At 44.9% G+C, this 27,081-nt stretch overlaps 1 protein-coding gene across 1 annotated transcript in view; it reads left to right on the top strand.

Moving 5' to 3' along the window:
- Nucleotides 1–27,081, top strand: part of LOC120932750 (serine protease FAM111A-like) — an 83,448-nt gene that overhangs the window by 16,096 nt on the left and 40,271 nt on the right. The window contains 1 exon segment of the mRNA XM_040345410.1: nt 16,681–16,767. Within this exon segment, the coding sequence (XP_040201344.1) occupies nt 16,681–16,767 (87 nt within the window).

Here is a 27,081-nt window from a genome sequence, read left to right as displayed (position 1 = left end):
GTGAATCTGGCCCACTGGTCTTAAAGTGTAAAGTACTAGGCTATGCCTAAACAACCCTTGAAAGCAATACATACCTGTACCTGCTCCACTGAGAACTCCACTGTGTTCCTTGCTCTGAGCCACACTATTGGGATGTTCTCCTTTCACCCAAGAACATCACAATATCCATTCATAGCAATTAAAATTCCATCCTCCACTTGTCATTAAAACCAACCAAGGTAAGTGCAGTAAAAGTTCTTTCTGCTTAGAGGTGCTACACAGTGGGCCAGATTCACAGCCAGCGAGCGCAACGTAACTTTTCTGATTTAAGTTACACCGCCGCAAATTACACAAGTTAGTGCCTGATCCACAAAGCACTTACCTGGAAATTTGCAGCGGTGTAACTTAAATCCGTCCGGCGCAAGGCGGGCCCAATCGAATGGGGCGAGTCCCATTTAAATTAGGCGCGCTCCCGCGCCGGACGTACTGCGCATGCTCCCGACGCTATTTTCCCGACGTGCTTTGCGCAAAGTTACGTTGCGCCGAGTTTTGTGAATCGCGACGGGTAAAAAAGAGATGCGGCGGGAAAAAAAAAATAAAAAAAAAATTTGACAGCGACGCGGGAAAGATGAGTACACTTTTACATGGTGTACTAACTTTACACTTTGTAAAAGGTACCCTATCTTTGCGACGGCAAACTAACACTTACGGCGACTTAACAAAGGGAAAAAGCTTTATGGATCTCCGTAAGTGCTAATTTGCATACCCGACGCTGGATTACGACGAGAAATTCCCCCAGCGGCGGTCGCGGTACTGCATCCTAAGATCCGACAGTGTAAGTCCATTACACCTGTCGGATCTTAGGACTAGCTATGCGTAACTGATTCTATGAATCAGTCGCATAGTTAGAAACAGAGATACAATGGCGTATCAGTAGATACGCCGTCGTATCACTTTTGTGAATCTGGCCCAGTGTTTGTGTTTTGCTGCTTCTTGTACTTAATGAAAAAAGTGGGGAAAAAAATTGGAGTTGTCTATAGTGAGTAAGGATGAGCTCCGGCGTATTCGCATAGAACACGTGCAGAGCCCGCCAGGAAGTCGGCACCCGCACTGCGCTAATCACAGCCAGGCAGCCGAGCATCGGGAAATGTCTCCCTGGCTGTGATTAGCGCAGCGCGGGTGCCGACTTCCTGGCGGGCTCTGCACGTGTTCTATGCGAACACGCCAAAAAGAAGAAATGCATCCTATGCCAATGTATGGAAAGTATCCATTAATAAGTCCTAATGTTTAACATAATTCTATTTGGCTTGAAGCAAATCCAGGAAAACAATTAATACAGACATATCTGGTAGGGGAAAAGAAGGGAAGAGAAGGAGTATGTCCACACAGAGAAAACAGTGGGTATTCCATGCGAAAATAAAATACAATAGAGCTCCAAATGTAAATTCAATATAGTTCCACAAGAACGGCTTTTGAAAAAAGTTGTTTATATATACCATTCGCTCGTCTATTGATGTATCCTAACAAAACAGATCCCTACAGAGAGGGTTGTGCTAGTCACACAAGCCCCTCATGCATCCGTGAAGGGCCATCCAGTCAGGCAATACCAACAAAGAAACATCATCTAATTAAAAATATTAGTACAAAAAATGTATATATGTGTACAGAACCACATGGTTACACAATACTTCCTATGTTGGTATGGTAATCCCATTCCATTGTGTTAATTTGACAATATACATTTTATTGATTGAGAAATAAAAAACTATCACACAGACGAAAACAATAATATTTTTATCTATAATCCTTCCAGTCGTTGTTTACATTGGTGCTAAACCTAGCACCAATCTACAACGGATATAAGCTTTATCTCTCCTAGTTAAAATAAGTAGGGGAGGTTGTCAAAGATATTTTGTGAATGCAGGGTTTCTTTGCGTCAACCTTGGCATGGGCCAATGAACTACCAGATGGCAAGATAAGTGACCTATCATACATTGAGAAATGATTTGAAGCTCAGTGAGTCATTAAGCCCTGGACAACAATTTGCCTTAAGGCGATAGATCCATTGAGTTTCACACTGTAAGACCCTCTGATCGAAATTCCCACCTCTAGGGTCCTCGGTAACGCAATCAAGAACCGCAAACTCTATTGAGGGAATTACATATTTGTGTGCAAAGGCGACATGGTACCCCATGGTCTTATTAAGCAGACCATTGGTGATGTAATACATGTGGTCTTTGACCAGTTTCCATAAGGGGCGGATGGTTTTACCCACATAGAAACAGCCACATGTGCATAAAATAATGTATATGACCCATTGCCTTTTGCACGTAATATGTTTATGCAATTTATGTATTTCCCCATTGGGGAGATGGATGGTCTGACCTTCTTTTAATAAATGACAAAAATTGCAGTGCCCACATCTAAAAAGGCCTGGTGTTTCTGACAAACCCATTGTGGGTTTGCAGTAATTACTCTTTACTAGACGATCTCTGACTGATGTGGAGCGTCTGAATGTGATACTGGGATTTTTAGCCACATACTTAGACAGGGTTGCATATGCGGTAATTAAATGCCAGTGTTTTTGAATAAGCTGACGGATTTGAATATGTTGGTCCGAGAATGTTGTGATGAATCGCATCACAGCATTTTCAGAGTTTTTCTTGTTAGCATTGCTTTTAAGCAAAGTGCTTGCTCTTTCTCGTCCTGCAGCCCGATTGTATGCTTTTTTCGAGCAGGATCTACTATACCCTCTCATGGTTAGTCTGGTGTATAGCTTGTCTGATTCACTTTTGAATCTCCTATCATCTGAACAGTTGCGACGTAGTCGGAGGTATTGGCTGTATGGTATGCTCTGTAATAATGGGGCCGGATGGGCACTTGCTGCGTGTAGGAGGGTATTACCCGCAGTGGGTTTTCGGTACAAAGATGTTTGTATGCTATTGGCCTCGTCGACATAAATCAAAATGTCCAAAAAGGCAATAGCTGAATCACTATGATTCATAGTAAAATTTAAATTGAATTCATTGCAATTCAGAAATCTCATAAATGCATGTAAGTCCTCTACTGTACCCGTCCAGAACATCAGCACATCATCGATGTAGCGAAACCAACTTAATATAAACGACAAAAGATAAACGTTAGAATCAGACGAAAAAAGTTTTCGCTCCCACCCCCCCAGGTACAGGTTCGCGTAACTAGGGGCACACGAGGTGCCCATAGCGACTCCCTGTACCTGGAGGAGGTGGGACCCATCAAAAGAAAACACATTTTTCGTGAGGATATGAGAAAGAGATTTCAATACGAAGCAATTAAGTTTATCCATTTTGGGTCCTTTTTCAGCAAGGAAAGTAGAGATAATTTGAAGACCCTTTGTATGCGGTATTGATGAATAAAGGGCTTCCACATCTATTGAGACTAGCAAGCAACCGGTAGGTACTGCGAGTCCATCAATAGTTCTAAGTAAATCAGGCGTGTCTTGGATATAAGAGGGCAATGATGTCACGTGAGGTCTGAGATATTGATCGATAAACACACTCGCTCTTTCAGTTTTGGAGCCAACTCCTGATATTATAGGGCGGCCCGATGGATGTGTTAGATTCTTGTGCGTTTTTGGTAGGGCATAAAAAGTGGGAATTCTCGGGTGTGGAACCTGAATACCATCAAAGATGGCTCTGGTAATAGATCCATCGAATAGTGCTAGCTGTAATAGATCATCAAATTGCTGATTAAACTTGGTAATTATCTCTTTGTTAATTGGCAAGTACCAAGTGCGGTTTTTTAGAATGTCCCAGCACATATTTCTGTACTGTAGGTCATTCATCAGCACTATGTTTCCGCCCTTATCGGATGGTTTGATAATTACGTCTGAGTTTTTACTCAGTGTATCTAATGCTTGGTTATGCACAGCTAAAAACTTTGGGTTTGTATGTTTCACAAGGGAGAGTGATTCTACCTCCTTTATTGTCTGGATGAGAAAGGCCCAGATATTAGAGTTGGTATGGAGTGAGGGGAAGTTTAAAGATTTCTTTTTTACTGCTTTCTCCAGTGTTTCTAAGTCTTGTTTATACACAGAGAGTTGTACCCTCTCTCCTCTCATCTCATAAGATTCAGGTACAGTTTCCTGTTCTGGGGAGCCATCATTTTCGTCAAGTAACGAAATGAGAGTTTTAAGAGCGCGAAAGTCGGCAACTGAGAAATTTTTCCAAATCTCCTGGTTTACAACTTCCGCTTGTTTTTCTTTCCTTTCCCTGTCATACATGAATTTCAACGTTAGTTTCCTGGCAAACAAGTACAGATCCTTAATGAGGTTGAACTTGTTTGTCACCTGATTTGGGCAGAAATTAAGACCTAAACTGAGGAGTTCTTCCTCCGGTTGGTCTAAGGCGTGCTTAGATAAATTGATTATTTCAAGTTTGAGTGTATCATTAGTCACTATCGGTGGTCTAGAGAGAGTCAAATAGGGTGGTTTGTATAGGTTAGAGTCAGAAATATTATTCACAACATTTTGAGAATTCTTGGTTTTAGGTCCAAAGTAGTGGTCGATCTGTAATTTTTTGGTAGTGTCCTTAGGCACTGCACCTGATAAATTGGTGTTATGTGATCTTGCCAATGTTTGGGCTGATTCCAGAATGCTTTGGCGTAAAGTTGGGTCTGTTCTAGGGGCCAGAGAAGAGGAACAAGCAGAGAGCTCAGGTGAGACACCCAGTGAGGAGGTAGGAAACATAGACGTCAATTGGGATATAGAAGGTGGTTGGTTGGATATGGGTCCTGCCAAAGGGGTGTTTGTAATTTGTGTGTCGTCATTGTCTGTAATTCGTTTTTTGGTTTGTGCACCATTTAAGTACCCACCACCTTGTTGAGTCCTCTTTCTGGTATTGCGTCCATGTCGTTGTCCCTTTTCCCCGGTCCTGGAATGCTGAGAAACATAAGAATTAGTAGAGGAATCAGAGTCAGTTTTGTCTTTATTATTAGTTCCCCTTCTCCCCTCCCTGAACTGCCCAGGATTCTTACGTCCTATCTTAGGGCCATTGGTAACTGGCCATGAGTAAGCATAAAGACCAGCAAATGCCATTTTGTCCCGTGCTAGTTTCTCCTCTTTCTTGACCAACAGGTCCCTAGTGAAGCCCTGAATATTCTTTTTCAGTCGTGTATCATATGCTGAGAACCCTTCCTTGTTGAGAGTGATTACATTTTCATCGTAGATTCTCTTAATTTCACAGTCTACTACTTTTAATTCTTTCATATAATATTCCACCATAAGTTCCATCATTTTTCTAGAACAGCCTAATAGGTTTTGTTCCCATCTGGTCTTGAAATCTGCATCGATAGACCAGATATTGGGGAAAACCTGTACTCGTAGGCCTTTAGGGTTCATATTTTCAGTGATATATTGTTCAAAATATCTTATATGCCAGAAAAGACTGGACTTTCTCTCAAAGGTCTGGAGCAGTTTATGATACATTATCTCAAAGTCAACCTCCGAGTTAGTATTGGCAGAACACGTTTTTTTAATATCTAGCATAAAGCCCTCCCAATTATTGCCTGTAAAGTCAGCCATCAATGTCACCCTGCAATACCACTTATATATGAAGGAGATATGTAGAAAGAAACAAATATATTACAATAAAAATAACCAAATAAAACAACCAAAAATTTGTAATGTTATTAACGAGGGGTGATTGCCTCTGATCCAGAGGACTTAGCACACCCCAAGAGTGCGAAAAAAGACAATAGGTGTCTACCACCTGATATGTATAATAATTTCAAGAAGAAGAGGGAGGAAAAGAAGAAGGGAAGGGGAAAAATTACGAATGAAAAAAGGGGGAGAGAAAAGCAAGTAAAAAAAGGGGAAGAGAAAGTAGAAACGTACGGATAGCACTCACATGGGCCACATCTGTAGTAATATTAGAAAGGAAGCAATATCTAGCAAGTGGACATTGATGGTCAGACTTTCAGGCCAGGGAAGTATGTTTAAAAAAATATATTTAATAGCATATAAATACACAAACAATAATACAATATAATTTTTACAAAAAATTGACCACTGTATGTTCCTCAGAAGTCGCCAACGCACGTTCCACCGTGGGGCTTCTTCAGGACGAAGACGAGGAAAGCATGTTTAGCAGTGAAACAGAAATTTATCTGTAATGATACAGTATGGAAAATTAATAACATAACATATAAGAAGATCAATTAAAATAAATGAGTGTCTTGGTGTATATTTACATGACAAATGGTCCTTCAACGGATACATCCATGAGGCATATATGGTAAAAGTAGAAAGAAGCAAAGTCAGCGACGAGCTTGCATAATAGATTTAAAAAAGCCAGGGATCTAGTTGAAAAAAGTATATATATATATACATACATTGAGTGAGCCCATAGTCGCATGATATCCACTATTATCAATGCGTGGAGACATATAGCCAGGTGAGGACAAGAAAAAGGAGAAAAAAAAAAAAAAAGGAGAGAAATAGACAAAGGAAGAGAATAAGAATTCAGACATATTAAGTTAGAAAAGAGGGGGGAAAGACCAGATAGGTCAGCTCATGGGATACTAATGAGAGATAACGATCATAATATTCCACCACAATAGTCACCTTCAAGTGGCCAATAAAGGTCAAAGCACTGGTCCGTGGGTTTGAAAATTAAGCACACCAACCAATTTATATAGCTCAGGCGAACTACAATCATAGAAAAACAAAAACAAAATAAAAGAAAATTCAGTGACCAATTGTTAACAACCATTCCCATCCAATCATAAGAAGAATGTCCAAAAATAGGGGCCTGAATTTACCTATTTTGAATGGTCTTGAGCTTACTGGGACAGCAGACAGTGGCAGGATAGCAAAAACAACTAGACCCAGACTAGGGAAGCCTTAATTAGCAGCGCTGTCTGTAAGCAACAGTGTTGAGATCCATGTGTAGGCCTGTGGATGGCAAAGCATTATGGATGTAGTAGAGGTAAACCCCATTATAGCCAGAGCAAACAAATAAGAAAGGCTGGAAGGAGATGGGCACTATTAACTTACCATCAGGCAAGATGCGTCACTCACGTCTGTGTCCCAGGGTGTACACGGTGTAACACACTGTTCCTGCAGCTGCGTCTGGCTTAAATAGCCAGCGTTGCCGCGTCAGCGCCTGACGTGTGACGTCATCGGTGCGCGCCCTGTCAATCAGGAGGCGCATAAACAAGCCCCGGACCTCGATAGTGTATCGGGATACATCGCCCCGTAAATGATGGTCAACACAGGCCCAACACCAGAAAACAGGGACGCACATAGAGCCCCATGTCACTACAAAGCAACATCCCACAAAAAACAAGCCCCAACTCGGGGCCTCACGTGTAACAGTGGGCGGGCACATTAAAAAACACACGCAGACATGGATAAACACCAGTTCGCCATCGGCTTGCCATCTAGTGGACAAAAAGAAGAAATGCATCCTATGCCAATGTATGGAAAGTATCCATTAATAAGTCCTAATGTTTAACATAATTCTATTTGGCTTGAAGCAAATCCAGGAGAATAATTAATACAGACATATCTGGTAGGGAAATAGAAAAGAAGGGAAGAGAAGGAGTATGTCCACACAGAGAAAACAGTGGGTATTCCATGCGAAAATAAAATACAATAGAGCTCCAAATGTAAATTCAATATAGTTCCACAAGAACGGCTTTTGAAAAAAGTTGTTTATATATACCATTCGCTCGTCTAATATTTTTAATTAGATGATGTTTCTTTGTTGGTATTGCCTGACTGGATGGCCCTTCACGGATGCATGAGGGGCTTGTGTGACTAGCACAACCCTCTCTGTAGGGATCCGTTTTGTTAGGATACATCAATAGACGAGCGAATGGTATATATAAACAACTTTTTTCTCCGTAAGTATTAGTTTGCCGTCACAAAATTAGGGCTGCTTTTACAAGGTGTAAACTTAGTACACCATGTAAAAGTAGACCCTTCTATCCCGCGTCGCTGTCATTTTTTTTTTTTTATTTTTTTTTTTCCGCCGCAACTCTTTTTTTTTTTTTACGCCCGTCACGATTCTCAAAACCCGGTGCAACGTAAAACCGTGCAAAGCACGTCGGGAAAATAACGTCGGGAGCATGCGCAGTAATTTCTAGGTAAGTGCTTTGTGGATCGGGCACTTAGGTAGAGATTTTGCGGCGGTGTAACTTAAACGGGAAAAATTAAGTTACGCCGGGTTTTTGTGGATCAGGCCCGATAACTTTTGTTCAAACCAATCAATATACTCATTGTGATTTTTTTTAACAAAAATATTTAGGGGCAGATCAACAGAGATCTGCACCCGCGCAGCGTATGTGAGATATGCTACGCCGCCGTAACTTTCCCGGCTTTGGTTCGAATCCTTAAAGATTTTGCGCCGTAAGTTACAGTGGCGTAGTCCATCTCTCGAGGCGTAACGGCGCGTAATTCAAATCGGCGATTAGGGGGGCGTGTTTCATTTAAATGAAGCGCGTCTCCGCGCCGAACGAACGGCGCATGCGCCGTCCCTAAATTTCCCGCCGTGCATTGCGCTAAATGACGTCGCAAGGACGTCATTTTTTTTTAACATAGACGTGAATTACATCCATCCCAATTCACGGACGACTTACGCAAAAAAAAAAAATTCAAATTAAACGCGGGAACAACGGCCATACTTAACATAGCAGGTTTAACTATACGCCACAGAATAGCAGCTTTAACTATACGCCGAAAAAAGCGGACTAGAGATGCCATAAAAAAATGCGACGGCCGCTCGTACGTTCGTGGATCGTCGGAAATAGCTAATTTGCATACTCGACGCGGAAAACGACGGGAACGCCACCCAGCGGATGCCGAAGAATTGCATCTTAGATCCGAAGGCGTACGAAGACGTACGCCTGTCGGATCTAACCCAGATGCCGTCGTATCTTTTTTTGAGGATTCAAAACAGAGATACGACGCGGGTAATTTGAAAGTACGCCGGCGTATCAGCAGTGTTGTTCATCTTCTTTTTAAAAAGTAACTAGTTACAATTACAAGTTACTTGACCGAAAAAGTAAGTGAATTAGCGACTCAGTTACTTTTTAGGCAAAGTAACTAGTTACTCGGAAAAAGTAACTGAGAATTTTATTTTTGATTTTCTACAATGCAAGTACGTTCTATAACATCTTTAATATCAAAGATGTTTATATTAACTTATTGAAGAATAAAAACATTATATACAGTATTTTAGAACATTTCGTACTGAGTACAATTATTAATATCATCATCACACTCCACCTGCCCAGGCAGCAATACTGTACAATATAGATTCAGTGTGGGTGACACTTCTGCAGTGCACACTGAATCTATATTGTACAGTATTGCTGCCTGGGCAGGTGGAGTGTGATGATGATATTAATAATTGTACACAGTATTGCATTTGCTGGGCCTGCCATATACTGTACACTATACTGTATAACTGCACTACAAAATTCCTTTACAAATAATGCATATTTTAAAATGTTATTACTAATAAGTTATTAGTAATAACATTTTAAAATATGCATTATTTGTAAAGGAATTTTGTAGTGCAGTTATACAGTATAGTGTACAGTACAGTATATGGCAGGCCCAGCAAATGCAATACTGTGTACAATTATTAATATCATCATCACACTCCACCTGCCCTGCAATACTGTACAATATAGATTCAGTGTGCACTGCAGAAGTGTCACTCACACTGAATCTATATTGTACAGTATTGCTGGGCACTGGAGTGTGATGATACTGGGCCTGCCTGGGCATGTGGAGCGGTCCGGTGGAGTGTCCCGTCATCTGTCCCCCCCCGGCCCCCCCACTCCCAATCCGATGGCGCTCGCCTCCTCACCTGCGCAGGGCCACAGCCCACGCTCGGTCGGTCGGTGCACTGCTGCTGGCACGGTGAGTGTCCCCGGAGTCCGGACCGTTGGTGGTGGAGTGGAGTGGAGCCTCCGCGACGGCCGGGGGACTGGGAGATGTCGCCATGTCGGCGGCTGAGGTGACGGTGGGGAGGTGAGCCAGACTCACTCCCTCCCCTCCCGTCCCGACCCATCACACTATACACTGCTGCGGGGAAGGCTTCAGGCGCGTGCATGCGCCAGCGTCACGCGTCGCGTCAGTGCATCACAACGTCGACACATGACCAAGACCTGGCCTGTGACCCAATCACAGGCCAGCTCCATCCCGCCCTGCCCCTGACAGAGTGAGAGTCTGCCCGGACGGCCCCCCCGCGCGCGCTCACAGTAACTCGGTAACGCCGCCAATGTAATGGCAACGGCGTTGCCGATGGGGTAATAGTAATCAGGTAGATTACTAGTTACCCCTTGAAGGGCAATCGTTACGTAACGGCGTTTATTTAAACGCCGTTACTTACAACACTGCATATCAGTAGATACTCGCTCTGTGGATCTGCCCCTTAGAATACATATCGGCCTAAACTGAGGAAGAAATTTGTTTTTTTTTATATTTTTTAAAGGGGGATATTTATTATAGCAAAAAGATAAAATAATGTTTTTTTTTTTTTTTTAATTGTTTATAGAGAAAAATATAAAAACCGCAGAGGTGATCAAATACCACCAAAAGAAAGCTTATTTGTGGTAAGAAAAAAAAAAATTTTGTTTGGGTACAGCATCACACGACTGAATTGTCAGTTAAAGTGACACAGTGCCGTATCGCTAAAAATGGCCTGGTCATTAAGAGGGCAAATCCTTCCGGGGCTTAAGTGGTTAACAGTTTTATCAGTAAGGCCCCGTACACACGACCGGATCTATCCGCTGATATTTGTCCGACGGACAGTTCCAGCAGATTGATCCGGTCGTGTGTAGCATGCTTACCAATCTGTCGCTGGAAATCTATCCGTCGGACGTGTTCGGTCGTCTGTACAGACTCACCGGACACGTCCGACCGACCGCCATCCCCCGCATGCGTCGTACTGAATCGACGCATGCGTGGAAGCTTTAAACTTCAAGGCCGCCCACGTCGCCGCGTCATCTTCGCGGCGATGGCGCGGCCACACCCCGCGTATTGTTTACGTGTGGATTTCTGTCTGATGGTGTGTACAACCATCAGACAGAAATCCGGCAGCCGGACACAGCGCATCTGTCCGCTGAAAACGGTCCGGCGGACCGTTTTCAGCGGATAGATCCGATGGTGTGTACGGGGCCTCATAGTTTGATTCTAGTTCAATATTCTGCTCTTCTTTTAGATATTGATGTATACTAAATATATAGGAGTTTTTCTTTTTTAGGTTCTACATGCAAAATTTCTGATGTTTTATGTTGTATGTAAACAGTTGGAATTCCCATTCCCCATACTGCACACCCATTGCATATACAGAGCCCTGAATATGAGTGTTCAGGTCCGTATGGCACTAGTAGCTTCAGTCCTTTTGAAGAAAAGATAAGACTTTGTGAATAGCAGGGTCAAACACTGGGAACGGATGACTTTATCCTTTAGCCCTGTGGAACTACAAGTGTCAGCAAGATGACTAACAGCAAAGATGTCTGTATACAGTGGGGTAGATCTACAAAGAAATTACGCCGACGTATCTATTGATACGCCGGCGTAATTTCAAAATTCCTGCGTCGTATCTTTGTTTTGAATCCTCAAAACAAGATACGACGGCATCTCGGCTTGATCCAATAGGCGTATGTCTTCGTACGCCTTCGGGTCTAAGATGCAATTTTTCGGTGGCCGCTAGGTGGCGTTCCCGTCGAAATCCGCGTTGAGTATGCAAATGAGATATTTACGGCGATCCACGAACGTACGCCAGCCCGTCGCTTTTTTTCCGTCGTTTGCGTTCGGCTTTTTCCGGCGTATAGTTAAAGCTGCTATACTGAGGCGTACTCAATGTTAAGTATGGCCGTCGTTTCCGCGTACAATTTTGAATTTTTTACGTCGTTTGCGTAAGTCGTTCGCGAATAGGAATTTGCGTAGAATGACGGCACCGTTGTAAGCATTGGCGGGTTCCGGTTTAATTTCGAGCATGCGCACCGGGATACCCCCAGGGACGGCGCATGCGCAGTTCCAAAAAAACTTTGTTTACATCGGGTCACGACGTATTAACATAAAACATGCCCCCATCACAGCCATTTGAATTAGGTGCCCTTACACCGCGAGAGATACACTACGCCGCCGTAAATTATGGTGCGGGTTCGTTGTGGATTCAAACCAAAGCAAAGTAAGTTACAGCGGCGTAGTGTATCTTAGATACGCTGCCCCCGGCGCAGATGTATGTGGATCTGCCCCAGTGTCTATTTAACTTCTTTTGTGGTGCATTGTCCATTTCCTGCAAATGGCCAAAAGCCCTCTCACCCAAACGAACGTCCTGAAACAAGCAGGCTCTCCTGGCGACCTGACTGGTCTCCTCACACTGGAACGCTTTACCTTTGATGCAGGTGCACCTGAGATCCCCCTCTCTGACTGGATGTCCCGACTGGTGGCGGAGGCCTAAATCGCACAGTGAAATCACCTAGGGGGCAGTACCTCTCCCCAAGGTCTGATCTCTTCCTCCGCCTGGTGCTGTCTGAAAATCATTCAGAAAAGCAAGATGGAGTCTTAAGTTCCTCTTCTCCAGAGTATGCTGGCTCTTGCAGTTCCATACAGTTCAATCTAAATGTGAAACTTGAGCCCTGGAACTACAATTCCCTTTTATGCTTTTTATGCCTGATGGTAATAACTCTACTGACAGGATGTGATGACACAGAGTCTTAGCTGGCACTAGAGGGAAACAGTCTCATTGCAACAATGTTGCAGAGCTCCCTGCTACAATAAGAATAAGTGTGATTGGTTTTGCTTGAGAATTTCTCACACGTTCAATTTGGGACTTGCACTATAAGTTATTTTGCACTGATTTTATATTCTATATTTTCTTATATTGTTTTTACGTATTTTTGATATTTGCAATACTGCTTTCACTGGCTATACAATGCTTTATGAGGTTGTTGTGATGTAAAAAAAAGTTTTAATTTTTAGTTAAAAGGTATTGCGCACCTATTTTAATTTAAATGTATTATATTGCCGCTTACCAAGTCTTATGCTGCATACACACGATCATTTTTCAGGTTGTAAAAAACAACGTTTTTTAAAAATGTAATTTAAAATGATCGTGTGTGGGCTTCAGAGCATTTTTCGGGTTCTGAAAAACATCCAATTGTTTTTTTCAAACATGCTCTATTTTTTCACAACGTTTTAAACAATGTCGTTTTTCGGGTTGTAAAAAATGGTCGTGTGTGGGCTTTAACGACGTGAAAAACCCGCGCATGCTCAGAAGCAAGTTATTAGACGCTCGTTCTGGTAAAACTATCGTTCGTAATGGAGTAAGCACATTCATCACGCAGTAACATACAGAAAAGCGTGAATCGTCTTTTACCAACACAAAATAAGCTAAAGCAGCACAAAGGGTGGCGTCATCCGAATGGAACTTCCCCTTTATAGTGCCGTCGTATGTGTTGTACGTCACCACGCTTTGCTAGAGCATTTTTTTTTAACGATCGTGTGTAGGCAATGCTGTTTTAATGATGAAGTTGAAAAAAAATTTGTTTTTTCTAGAGCCTGAAAAACGTAGTTTTTTACAACCCGAAAAATGATCGTGTGTACACGGCATTAGATTTGATGGCTGCATTTGTTTTCTTTTTTAGGCTTTCTTTTATTTTCATGTGGTGATCCAGCCAGTAGGTCTGATATTTTTGAAAATAAACAGGAGGTGTGTTACTGGCCAGATCACCAGGGGAAACCAGAGGGAAAAACACCTAAGAAACGAAAACAAATGCAGACAACACATCTAATGATTGGTAACCTGCAATATATAATTCATTTTTGGTTTTGGCGCTTAATACTGCTTTAAGCCCCCTAGCTCCCTTAATCATCCAGACCTCATCTATTTAAATAAAATACGTTTTAAAAAGCACTAGTTACCCTCTCCATGCTTCATTGATGCCATAAATGTTCTAGCTGACAGTTTTTGCGGGGTAAATTATGCTTCTTGTGGACCTGGGTTGTGACGGACACACCCCATGGAGTCTGTCATCATACAACATAGACTGATGCCCCATCCACACGTACGGGATTTCCAACTGGAAAAGTTCCCGTCGGAAATCTCGAGGGGAAAGCTGAGAACCTACTCGTCAGTCTTTCCCCCTACACACGGCCGGTTTTCCAGACAGGAAAACTGCAATGGAACTTTGGTCGGGAATCCCAGCCGTGTGTATGCTCCATCGCAGTTTTTCCCATAGGAAAACTGCCAAAAAACGCTGGGGAAAAGTCTGCCGGTTCTTCCGGCGGGAAAAAAGAGAGCTGGTTCTCTTTTTTTTTGTCCAGCGGTTTTTGGGCAGTTTTCCCGTCGGAAAAACTGCGAGGAGCATACACACGACCGGGATTCCCGGCCAAAAGCTCTTCTCGCAGTTTTCCCATTGGGAAAACCGGCCTTGTGTACGAGGCATCAGAGGAGTGGAATGTGCAGAGTGTGGCGCTCACATTTTGCAACCCACAACAAATGCTGAAGAGGATGAAAAAGGACCCCATGACCGTGTTGACACAGAAAAAAGGTATGTATGTTTGAAATGTATTAAACTAGAATTGGGGGAGCACAAGATTTTGCTTTAAAGATAAGGTTCACCTTTTTTAAAAATAAAAATAAAAAAATTAAATGTACAGATTTTTGCAGGTAAGAAATGTGCAATTTTATTTTCAGGGGCCTGTAGAGCAGGCCTTGAAAAAAACAGTGGCCCACATAGTGTAATCCCTTTTAACTGTTTTATTAAAAGTTAAAAACACGCAAAAGCACATTTTAGTTTTTATGCCCATCAACGCTATACAGCCTTCAAAAATGCCGAGACTACAATGGCCAGTGATGAAATGCATCAGGCAGACCTTTAGACCAACCATAAATTACGTCAGGCGCCAAACCAGAAATGACAGCAGGAGCAGGTGGCTATTGTAGTCTGGGCAGTTTTGATGGCGGTAAAGTGTTGATGGACATAAAAACTGAATGTGCTTGTGAGTGTTTTTAACTTTTAATAAATTGGTTAAAATGGGATTACGCTATGCAAACCATTCTTTATTTCAGTCCTAGTATTTGTATGGAGAGCTGGGGAAAGTAAAAGAACAGCGACCATGAATAGGATCCTTTTGAACGGTATTTGCTGATCGATAAAATTAGATAACTTGAATGACGTTGGTGAGTGTGGTGTCTTATGGGGAATTGAGAGCACTTTCTACACAGTGGTGAAATATTGGAAGAATTGCACAAGTGGAATGGTGTTTTGGAAGTTGGACATGGATGCATGAAATAACTTTTATGAACTTTATGAAGATATCACCGATTGATGCTTGAAATATCCCTTATAAATTTTATGAAGATATCACTGATGTGGGAACTTTGGTTATTGGGTGTTTTGTGTCAAAAGCAAGTTTTTTTTTATTGTATTTTGGACTAAATTAACCACTTGCTTACTGGGCACATATACCCCCCTCCTGCGCAGGTGAAATTTCAGCTTTCGGCACTGCGTCGCTTTAACTAACAATTGCGCAGTCGTGCGACGTGGCTCCCAAACAAAATTGACGTCCTTTTTTCCCCACAAATGGAGCTTTCTTTTGGTGGTATTTGATCGCCTGTGTGGTTTTTATTTTTTGCGCTGTAAACAAAAAAGGGCGACGATTTTGAAAAAAATACAATATTTTTTACTTGTTGCTATAATAAATATCCCAATTTAAAAAAACAAAAACAATTTTTTTTTCTCAGTTTAGGCCGATACGTATTCTTCTACATATTTTTGGTAAAAAAAAAAAAATCGCAATAAGCGACTGGTTTGCGCAAACGTTATAGCGCCTACAAAATAAGGGACAGAATTATTATTTTTTATTATTTTTTTTTTACTAAAAATGGCGGCGATCTGCGATTTTTATTGGGACTGCGACGTTATGGCGGACACATCGGACACTTTTGACACATTTTTGGTGCCATTCACATTTATACTGCGATCAGTGCTATAAATATGCACTAATTACAGTATAAATGTGACTGGCATTGAAGGGCTTAACACTAGGGGGTGAGGAAGGGGTTAAATGTGTACCCTAATTAGTGTTCTAACTGTGGGGGAAGGGGGGTGACTGGGGGGGGGTGGACAAGGGACACATATCGGTCTCCTCTCCAGAGACAGCACCGCTGTCTCTGTGTAAAACGGCAATGAGAGATGATCTCATATGTTTACATATGAGATCATCTCTCATTGGCCGCACAGATCGCATCGCAAACGGCCACTCTGATTGGCCGTTCGCGGCGATCTGTGATTGGCTGTGTCCAAGGGACACGGCCAGCACAGCAGTTCCCCGCTGCGCGCTCTGGAGCGCGCGCGGGAAACGCGCAAAGGGGCGGACGTCAATTGACGTGCACTTGGATTTTGGGATCCGCGCTGTAGCCGTCATTTGACTATAGCGCGGGTCCCAAGAGGTTAATATTGTGCTACCAGAGAGTGACATTTAGTTGCTCTTGTTTATTATTTTGTATTTCAAATGTATGGTGGAAGCATATATAAGATTATTATTATTATTATTATTATTATTATTATTAGTTATGTGTTAATATTCTCCAAGGCTCAAGGTATCAAGTGGTTGAAAATATTCAACTGTCCTTTGTAAAAAAAAAAAAAATTATATGCATAAACTGACTTGTAATCATGTTCTTTTTAACATAGGTCAAACAAACACCACTCTGTGTCAGAACTCCCAATGCTAAATGGTTTAATGATATTTCAGAACAATGGAAGAATCGTAGAGGAAAGGTAAAAAAAAAAAAAATCAGCGTACATCCATTTTTTTTTTTGTAGTTATTTAAATTGGATCTCCAGTCAAATGGTTAAATACACAGATGAAATAACGTATATACTCGAGTATAAGCCGAGGCACCTAATTTTACCACCAAAAAAATGGGAAAACGTATTGACTCGAGTATAAGCCTAGGGTGTCCATGTGCATGCCTCACTGTGCCTCACTGTGCCCTTGACTAGACTGATGTTTAACATGGGAGTCTATGGAAGGGGTGCCCAGCTTTAAAAAAATTTATGCTCCCCAGCCGTAGGCCCCCAGACAACAAGCTTTGCACACTTCTAGAGGAGAAATGGGGCTACATGTGTGCCAAGTTCCGGGTCCAGGGGACCTACGGCCGGCCGGTACCGGGTCCCCAAGTTCATCAGAGAAATTACCGTTTTACATGGGAGTCTATGGAAACGGTGCTCCCCGGCCGCAGGTCCCCCGGACAACAAACTTTGCCGGGTCCCCAAATTCCGGGAGATCAGGAGCAAAACGGTGACTCGAGTATAAGCCGAGGGGGGCATTTTCAGCACACAAAAAAATGTGCTGAAAAACTCAGCTTATACTCAAGTATATACGGTAGCTGATTTAGCCCCGAAAAGGGTTTACCCCCTAATGACCAGGCCATTTTCTCTTTCGTTCATAGACGGACACAGCCTTCATTGACCTTAGGGTTATGCTTCTTCCTACCAGGAGATTTAGGCAGAATTCTACAGCACTTAAGGTGTTAAAAACTTTCCTTCATGCCGCTCCTCCCAGGGGGCATGGCTCCCCCAGGCATAACCCACACCCTGCTTTAGCAGCCTCAGTTTTTTTTCTGCCTAACGACAGGAGGTCAAGGCTCTCTCTGGAGTTCCTGGACTCTGGAGTTTGTTTCTGGCGATTTTTCTCGTTTTTTTATTATTTTGTTCCTGCATTTTGATTCTTCTATCAACAGCCGACTGGGTGACAGGCTGGGTCCTCGACCCTTGTAGTCCCCCCATGTTCGGCCTTCGAGCGTGTGCCGGCCCTCAGCTCAGCTTTGGGACGTCCACGACAGGCCCCATTGCTTTAGGGGCGGCCGGGGAACTTCGGTTCTAGGGCACACATATGACCGGTCTCTATGGCTTTGTCACAGTGTGTCTGGCCGACAGCCATGCCGTTTACGGACGTTGGTTCTGTCTGGGATACCTCCAGCCAGGTAGTCGCAGGACGGGTAAGTAGTGGCCCCTTACTCAGGTAAGTGGTCTGGCTGGTGTTTTCCCTGGGGAGGTCGACTGAGGGTCCGCCCTGCTTTCCTCTCTCCCCTTCCTCTCCCTTCTTCCCCTGACTGGGTAGTGGCTGTGAAGGGGGGCCTCCTGGGTTTTCTTTATTACCACCGGGGCCCGTGTGTTGTTGGGGGACTGTGTATGTTACTCTGGGGGGTGCTGCTGTGTGCTGCTGTGTTCTATGAGTTGATTTTTACCTCAGACAGCGGCCATCTTGGAAATCTCCTTGGTAACGCTGTGATTCTTTCCTGAGGTGACAGACAAAGCACAGCCAGTGCTGCTGTGTTCTATGAGGTAATTTTTACCTCAGATGGTGGCCATCTTGGAAATCTCCTTGGTAACGCTGTGATTCTTCCCTGAGGTGACAGACAAAGCACAGCCAGTGCTGCTGTGTTCTATGAGGTAATTTTTACCTCAGATGGTGGCTATCTTGGAAATCTCCTTGGTAACGCTGTGATTCTTCCCTGAGATGACTCAGCACAGCCTCTGGTCTCTTCTACCAGTTTTAGTGCTGTTACAGTTTTAGTGCTGTGAAACGCTGTGAATCTTCCATGAGGTGAAGACACATCACAGCCAGCACATCAGAGCACACCTCAGGTTTTTTCAGCTCCCTCTGCAGCTGGGTGGGGTGGTGAATACCAGGGGCCCCCATGCTCTGCAATAGCAGCAAGGAGGTGACCAGTGTTTTTTTTTTTTTTTTTGACCTGCCTTGCAGGGTGGGTGACTCAGCGCTGACACTATGGAACTCAAGCTATGCCTGAGTTAACCCTTAATGCCCCTTCCCCTGCCACATCTGTTATGTTGGCTGTCCTGGGTTTCTTGCCAGGTTTGAAGCAGCTGGTGCCCGGATGGGGGGTAAAAAAGCGCCCCCTCCCTGAAGCCTGCTTCTGGGGATGACGCAGAATCGCTGTTTTTTTCTGGTTCTGTTATGTCAGAGGCTGCGGGTTTTAACCTATATGGATAGTGAGGATGACTCTGCTGCAGTCAGTTGCTGGCAAGAATTTGTTGGAGCTCTTGTTTCTGCGGTGCGTGAGACTCTAAAAATTGAGGATGTGGCGGAGACGCCTCCGTGTCAGTACCAGCAGACTACCACGCACCGCTGAAGGGTTTCCTTGTGTTCCTTATTTGGACTATATGTTATACAAGGAATGGGATGCACCGCAAAAAGTTTGTCAAAAAACTTTGCAACCTGTTACCCCCTTGAGGGGGGCTTTAAAAAAAACAAAAAAACAAAGTAGGTCTCTCCTCCGCCAGTGAATCCCCCCTGTGTCCAGACTGCTCATGGCCACCATGTTGCCTGTGGAAGGGGCTCCTGCATTTCAGGATCCCACTGATAGGAGAGTGGAGGCCGTGGCCCGCCCCCTATTCACGGTGGTGGGTTCGGCGGTGAGGCCGGCTCTGGCCGGGGCCCTGGTCAGGCCCCGACTTAAAGGGCGAAGCTCCTGCTGCAGGAGCTGGAAGAAGGACCTCTAAGGTGGCCTTGGTGATGGCCGTTAAGGGTGAACGGTCCTTTTGGGTCTTCCCTGACTGGCATCATTGAGGATGCCACGGGTGGTAAGCGCATGCTGTTCCCACAGTCTGGGAAGGGCTAGGGACCTCGCCCTGTACAAGGACCCTCCTTGCCTACCTCCGAGCGTTTTTTCGCTCGCCCTGTGCGGTGGGGTAGGTCTACATGGTGCTTGAATCCCCGCTGCGGGGTAGCAGCGCACCTGATACCGCATGCCTAACAAGTCTGCGGACATACCTGCTTCCGCCTGAAGGTCTGCTCCCGCCCGTGTCTCGGGTGGGAGACTGGCTTTGCATTGCGAAGTGTTTTCCTTGGGGTACAAGATTGAGTTTCTCTCTTGTCTGCCAAACAGGTTTTTTCCTCCTGCTTCTGGCCTCCTCCGGTTCGCCGGTTGACTCCGTCAGGGGCTGTCCAGGATCTTCTGGTCAGGGGAGTGATTGTGCCAGTTCCCTCGTTGGAACGGTCTCTGGGTTTTACTCCATTCTGTTTGTGTCCCCACGGAGGATGGGGCCCGGTCGATCCTGAGCCTCAAGTCCCTCGTTTTGTTTTGTCAAGGTGGTGTCGATTCGCTTGGTAATAGCGGCACTTCATCAGGGGGATTTTCTGGCATCCTTGGATGTCATGAACGTGTACCTGCATATCCTCAAACCACCGGAGATTCTGTGCTTTGCGGTCGGGGGGGGGCATTTTCAATGGTGTCCTTCCCATTCAGCGGGTTTTCGCCAAGGTGCTCGTCCCGATACTGGCCCGGCTGTGACAGCGGGGGTTTGTTATCATGGGATGTCTGCACGACATTCTCCTACGAGCTTCTTCGAGCTCTGCATTGGTGGAGCCGTGTCTATCACGTGTCAGGCTCTCCGAGTGTTCGGCTGGTTTCTGGATTGTCCTGAAATCAGGGTTGATTCCGTCTCAGGGATACCTGGGACTGGTCCTGGATTCCTCCAGGGCGGGAGTGTTTTTCTCCTAGCGGAAAAACTTCAGACTCTGATATTTGCTGTGCAGTAGTTGCAGACCCAGAAGCGGTCATCTCTGCGATTCTGCAGGAAAGTTCTGGGTCAGTTGGTAGCCTCTTTCGAGGCGGTTCCGTATGCCCAATTCCACGCCAGGGTACTACGGAGGGAACTGCTGTCACGATGGGACTAGCTTCCGTCATCTCTGGATTACCAGATTCAGTTGAGTCATCTGAACATGTCTCCCCTGGTGTGGTGGCTGGCGTTTCCGGTGCTTCGGGCCGGAAAGTCATTTTTCTGCAGGCCACTGGACAGTGGTCACGACGGATGCCAGCCTCTCCGGTTGGGGAGGGGCGCTTGGGGCACCCAGTCAGCCCAGGGGCACTGGACTCAGGTGGAGTCCTGCCTACTGATCAACGTTCTGGAGCTCCGAGCAATCAAGCTTTGCCTTGCCAGGTGGTCCCTGGATCTACAGGGCCGACCGGTCAGGATCCTGTCCGATAACACCACGTCCGTGGCGTAGGTTGATCATCAGGGAGGCACACGGAGTTCTGTTGCAGCGACGGGGGTCGCGCGCATCCTTTCGGTGGGCCGAAGGGTCCGTTACGGCTCTATCGGCTGGGTACATTCTGGGAATACGGAATTGGCTAGCCGACTACCTAAGTCGCACTGCACTGGGCCAAGGAGAGTGGTCTCTCCACCCGCAGGTGTTTCGGGGTCTGTGCCGAAAGTGGGGCACTCCGGACGTGGACCTTCTAGCGTCCCGTCTCTATCGTTAGGTGCCACGGTTCGTGGACAGGTTTAAGGACCCGTGGGCGGACGCGTCAGGCGCGTTGGTGGCTCCTTGGGGTCGCTGTCGCCTACTTTACACCTTCCCTCCTCGGAAGCTTCTTCCTCGCCTGCTGCGCAGAGTAGAAGCTGTAGGGATTCTATCGGTCCTGATTGCCCCAGATTGGCCGCGTCGCTTCTGGTACGCGGACCAGGTGCGTCTGCTGGCAGACGCCCCCTAGCGTCTTCCCCTGGGAATTGATTTTCTGTTACAGGGTCCGATCTTCCACCCTGTTTCACAGCCACCGGCCTTAGCGGCGTGGCTGTTGAGAGCCAGGGGCTTAAGGACCAAGGCCTATTGGGCTTGGTGGTCTCTACCGTGCTGCCTGCTACCTCACGTAGGTTTTTTCCTCATACATGGAAGGCCTACTTCTCTGTGTGTGGGGAGATGAACTGGCACTCTCGTACATGCGTTGTGTACAGGATTCTGCTGTCTTTGCAGCAGGGAGTGGTTCAGGCTCTCGTCTTACGTCTTATTTCTGGTAGCAATTACCTCGATCAGACGGGTGTCTGTCTGTTCTGGCGGCCTTGTCTTGCAAGGCTCCCTGCTTGGTCATCCGTAAGGATGAGGTGGTGCTGCGGCCGCAGCCGTTTTTTTTCTCCCTAAGGTCGTTTCGGCTTTTCACTTGGATGTGGACATTGTTCTTCCATCCTTATGTCCTCAGCCGAAGAACCCGAAGGAGGCCACTTTACATTCTTTGGATGTGGTTCGGGCCCTTCGAGTTTACTTGTCGGCGACAGCTCCGTTCCGGAAGTCGGACTCGCTGTTCGTGTCTGTGTCCGGTACCAGTAAGGGCCTGGCAGTCTCGTCGGCCACCATTTCCAGGTGGATCCGACAGGTTGTGCTTCAGGCCTATGCCCTGAAGGGCAGGCGCCCCCCTTTCGGGTCATGGCGCATTCGACCAGGGCGATCGGGGCCTCTTGGGCTTTCCGACACCAAGCCTCTGTGTTACAGGTGTGTAAGGCTGCGACCTGGTCGTCGGTCCACGCTTTTTCAAAGTTTTATATGGTGGATGTGAGTGCATCTTCTAAAGCCTCCTTCGGCCGCAGGGTGTTACAGGCGGCAGTTTTCGGTTGGAGTTCCTCCGTTGAGTAACTCCGGTTTTTGTTTGGGGTGTAACCTGTTTTTGCTGTGTTATTTTTCCCACCCCTCGAATTTTTTGACACTGCTTGGGGACGTCCCTAAGGTCAATGAAGGCTGTGTCCGTCTATGAACGAAAGAGAAAAAAGGATTTTTGTACTCACGGTAAAATCCATTTCTCTGAGTTCATAGACGGACACAGCACCCACCCCTCCTTTGTTTGTACTGCTTGTTACGAACTGAGGCTGCTAAAGCAGGGTGTGGGTTATGCCTGGGGGAGCCACGCCCCCTGGGAGGAGCGGCATGAAGGAAAGTTTTTAACACCTTAAGTGCTGTAGAATTCTGCCTAAATCTCCTGGTAGGAAGAAGCATAACCCTAAGGTCAATGAAGGCTGTGTCCATCTATGAACTCAGAGAAATGGATTTTACGGTGAGTACAAAAATCCTTTTTTTTGCGATACGGCACTACGTTATTTTAACTGACGATTGCGCGGACGTGCAATGCTGCTATAATGCATATCCCCAAAAAAATAAAACAAATTTCTTCATCAATTTAGGCCAATATGTATTCTACTACATATTCTACATATTTTTGGTGAAAAAAATCCCAATAGGCGTATATTGGTTTGCGCAAAAGGTATAGGGCCAGATTCACAGTCAGCTTACGCCGATGTATCTGTTGATACGCCGCGTAAGTTCTGTGATGCGCCGGCGTATCTATGCGCCGTATTCAGGGAACAAGATACGCCTGAATTTTGGCTTAATAGGACCGACATAAGTCTCCTACGCCGTCGTATCTTGGGTGCATATTTACGCTGGCCGCTAGGGGCGCTTCCGTAGATTTACGCGTCGAATATGTAAATGAGCTAGATACGCCGATTCACGAACGTACTTGCGCCCGTCGCAGTAAGCTACGCTGTTTGCGTAAGGCGTACGTCCGGCGCAAAGTTACCCCTGCTATATGAGGCGCAGCCAATGCTAAGGTATGGACGACGGAACAGCTGTCGGATTTTACGTCGTTTACGTAAGTGGTACGTGAATGGGGCTGGGCGTAGGTTACGTTCACGTCGTTGCCATTGAGCCGTCGTATCTTAGGGCGTAAACTCGACGTGATTCTGAGCATGCGCGCGCATGTGCCGTTTGTTCGGCGCTTCATTTACATGGGGTCACGATTCATTTCAATACAACACGCCCACTACCAGCCTACTTTGAATTAGGCGGGCTTACGCCAGCCCATTTACGCTACGTCGCCGTAACTTGGGGAGCAAGTGCTTTGTGAATACTGGAAATGCAAAAAAAAGGAAAAAACTGCGCTAATCTAGAGATATAAAGTGAGCAGCTACATAAGCAATGTGACAAAAATTGGATAGGAATAGTGAAGAAACATGTAGCGCTAGTGAAAAACACTTAAGGAAGTGCATATAGAACCATGGATAAATGCAATTAAACCACAGTAATCTGTAAATAAGTGTCCATTAAATAATAGAAACACAGAAAAAAGTCCATCAGTAGAAAGCATATGACCACATCATCATCATGGAGGGGACATTCTGCACGATAAAACAGGAGTAGATGGAATACTCTTACCGGATAGCGTGGATCTGCTTGTCAGCGACAACAGATCATAAGCGCATGGAAGGACTCCACTCAAATCTGCTCAGCTGGACGAGTAGACTGGATGGTAGACTTCCACACAGGATATCCAGATGAATGGCTGTAGTCCTGGACTGGAACCTCACCGTGGGTAAATTTGCTCAGACTCAGATTCCCAGCAGAAAAAGAAGATCAGCTTGTTCCAAAGCGACAATCGGTGGTGCAAAAAGTGGTATCCACTTAAAGGAGGGTAGGCACAATCATGGAGTATGAAAAAACTTTGTATCCAAACAGGTCATGCAGGAGAAAGAAAAAAACAATGCTCCGGATGGTGCAGGTAAAAGAGGATACGGTTTTATTGTAGTAAAACCAGAATAACATAAAAGTGATCACTGTAGCATAAAAAAGTAGTAAAAGCAATATGGGGAGCAGGTATAGCAAGCCTGACGCGTTTCGTCCAAATGGACTTCAACTGGGGCATCTACCTTCACCCCCATATTGCCACATATATATAGTACAAATTCTTAATTAGACTGAATAAGCGAACCAATCAAGCAAGCCTAGCAGTAAGTGTGTGTGATTGGAAGAAACCAGTCACGTGACATACATGACCCATGACTCTCATGTGCAACCAATCGGATCAAGCAATAAACCCTGACTTAAATGGTCACCAATCACAAATCGGATATTAGGGTAAAAAAGGGACAACGAAAAAAGGAGGCACTAAACAGTCGCACATGTATGGCCGACACCACTCAAATGTATACATTGCCCTGGATATGAACAGGGGAGGGGGGGAAAACCCATGGGTGTCGTGCACCATTTCCTTTCCCCCCCCTCCCCTGTTCATATCCAGGGCAATGTATACATTTGAGTGGTGTCGGCCATACATGTGTGACTGTTTAGTGCCTCCTTTTTTCGTTGTCCCTGTTGATATGTCTCTACCAATATATGGTTTGTTTTTTTACCCTAATATCCGATTTGTGATTGGTGACCATTTAAGTCAGGGTTTATTGCTTGATCCGATTGGTTGCACATGAGAGTCATGGGTCATGTATGTCACGTGACTGGTTTCTTCCAATCACACACACTTACTGCTAGGCTTGCTTGATTGGTTCGCTTATTCAGTCTAATTAAGAATTTGTACTATATATATGTGGCAATATGGGGGTGAAGGTAGATGCCCCAGTTGAAGTCCATTTGGACGAAACGCGTCGGGCTTGCTATACCTGCTCCCCATATTGCTTTTACTACTTTTTTATGCTACAGTGATCACTTTTATGTTATTCTGGTTTTACTACAATAAAACCGTATCCTCTTTTACCTGCACCATCCGGAGCATTGTTTTTTTCTTTCTCCTGCATGACCTGTTTGGATACAAAGTTTTTTCATACTCTATGATTGTGCCTACCCTCCTTTAAGTGGATACCACTTTTTGCACCACCGATTGTCGCTTTGGAACAAGCTGATCTTCTTTTTCTGCTGGGAATCTGAGTCTGAGCGAAGTTACCCACGGTGAGGTTCCAGTCCAGGACTACAGCCATTCATCTGGATATCCTGTGTGGAAGTCTACCATCCAGTCTACTCGTCCAGCTGAGCAGATTTGAGTGGAGTCCTTCCATGCGCTTATGATCTGTTGTCGCTGACAAGCAGATCCACGCTATCCGGTAAGAGTATTCCATCTACTCCTGTTTTATCGTGCAGAATGTCCCCTCCATGACGATGATGTGGTCATATGCTTTCTACTGATGGACTTTTTTCTGTGTTTCTATTATTTAATAGACACTTATTTACAGATTACTGTGGTTTAATTGCATTTATCCATGGTTCTATATGCACTTCCTTAAGTGTTTTTCACTAGCGCTACATGTTTCTTCACTTTGTGAATACTGTACTTGCCTCTCTGTTACGTCGGCGTAGCGCATTTGAGATGCGCTACGCCCGCACAGAGATACGCCGATCTCTGTGAATCTGGCCCATAGCGTCTACAAACTATGTGATAGATTTATGGATTTTTTCCTAGTAATGGCGGCGATCAGCGCTTTTTAGCGGGACTGCGACATTGCAGCAGTAAAATCTAACCCTAAGTGACACTTTTTTAAAACTAGTGACACCAATACAGTGATCAGTGCTAAAAAAAATCACTGATTACTGTATAAATGACACTGGCATGGAAGGGGTTAACACCAGGGGCATACAAAGGGTTAAACGTGTTCCCTCTTTCTTACTGTGTGGGGAAAGTGCTGACATGAACAACACAGAGATCCTGTTCCTAATCCCTAGGTACAGCAGATCTCCATGTTGTCCCCTGTCAGAACGGGGATCTGCCTTGTTCACATAGGCAGATCCCCGCTCTGCCTCTCTCGCGGGTCCTCCTCCATGCACCCATACTACCCATTACATGAAACGATGTACAGGTACGTTTTTTCGTGCATTAAAGCCGCCCTGCCGCAGTATAAATGCGGTGGGAGGTCTTTAAGTGGTTAATCAATACAGAGCTGCATTGTTTGTGTCTTCTATATCATACTGGAGTTCAGCTTTAATTCTGTTTCCAGCATAAGTTGGTAAAATTCCTTATACTGATTTCAAATCTAATCATCTTCTTCCTTCTAATTGTTACTATGGCAACCCCTTCTCAAATACCATTTTCATGTAACCTACACTATATTACCAAAAGTATTAGGACGCCTGCCTTTACACGCACATGAACTTTAATGGCATCCCAGTCTTTGTCTGTAGCGTTCAGTATTGAGTTGGCCCATCCTTTTGCAGCTATAACAGCTTCAGCTCTTCTGGGAAGGCTGTCCACAAGGTTTAGGAGTGTGTCTATGGGAATGTTTGACCATTCTTCCAGAAGTGCATTTGTGAGGTCAGGCACTGATGTTGGACGAGAAGTTACTCTAATTCATTCCAAAATGTGTTCTATCAGGCAGGGCCGTCTGTAAAGGGTCACTAAAGGAATTTTTTTTTTTTAGCTAAATAGCTTCCTTTACCTTACTGCAGTACTGGTTTCATGTCCTCATTGTTCGTTTTTGCTCTGATGTTGCTGTAATCCTTCTCTGTTCTGAACAGTCTGTTTC

This window comes from Rana temporaria, chromosome 3 (genome assembly GCF_905171775.1).
Source record: "Rana temporaria chromosome 3, aRanTem1.1, whole genome shotgun sequence".
Lineage (NCBI taxonomy): Eukaryota > Metazoa > Chordata > Amphibia > Anura > Ranidae > Rana > Rana temporaria.
This window is presented reverse-complemented; position numbering and strand designations above follow the sequence as displayed.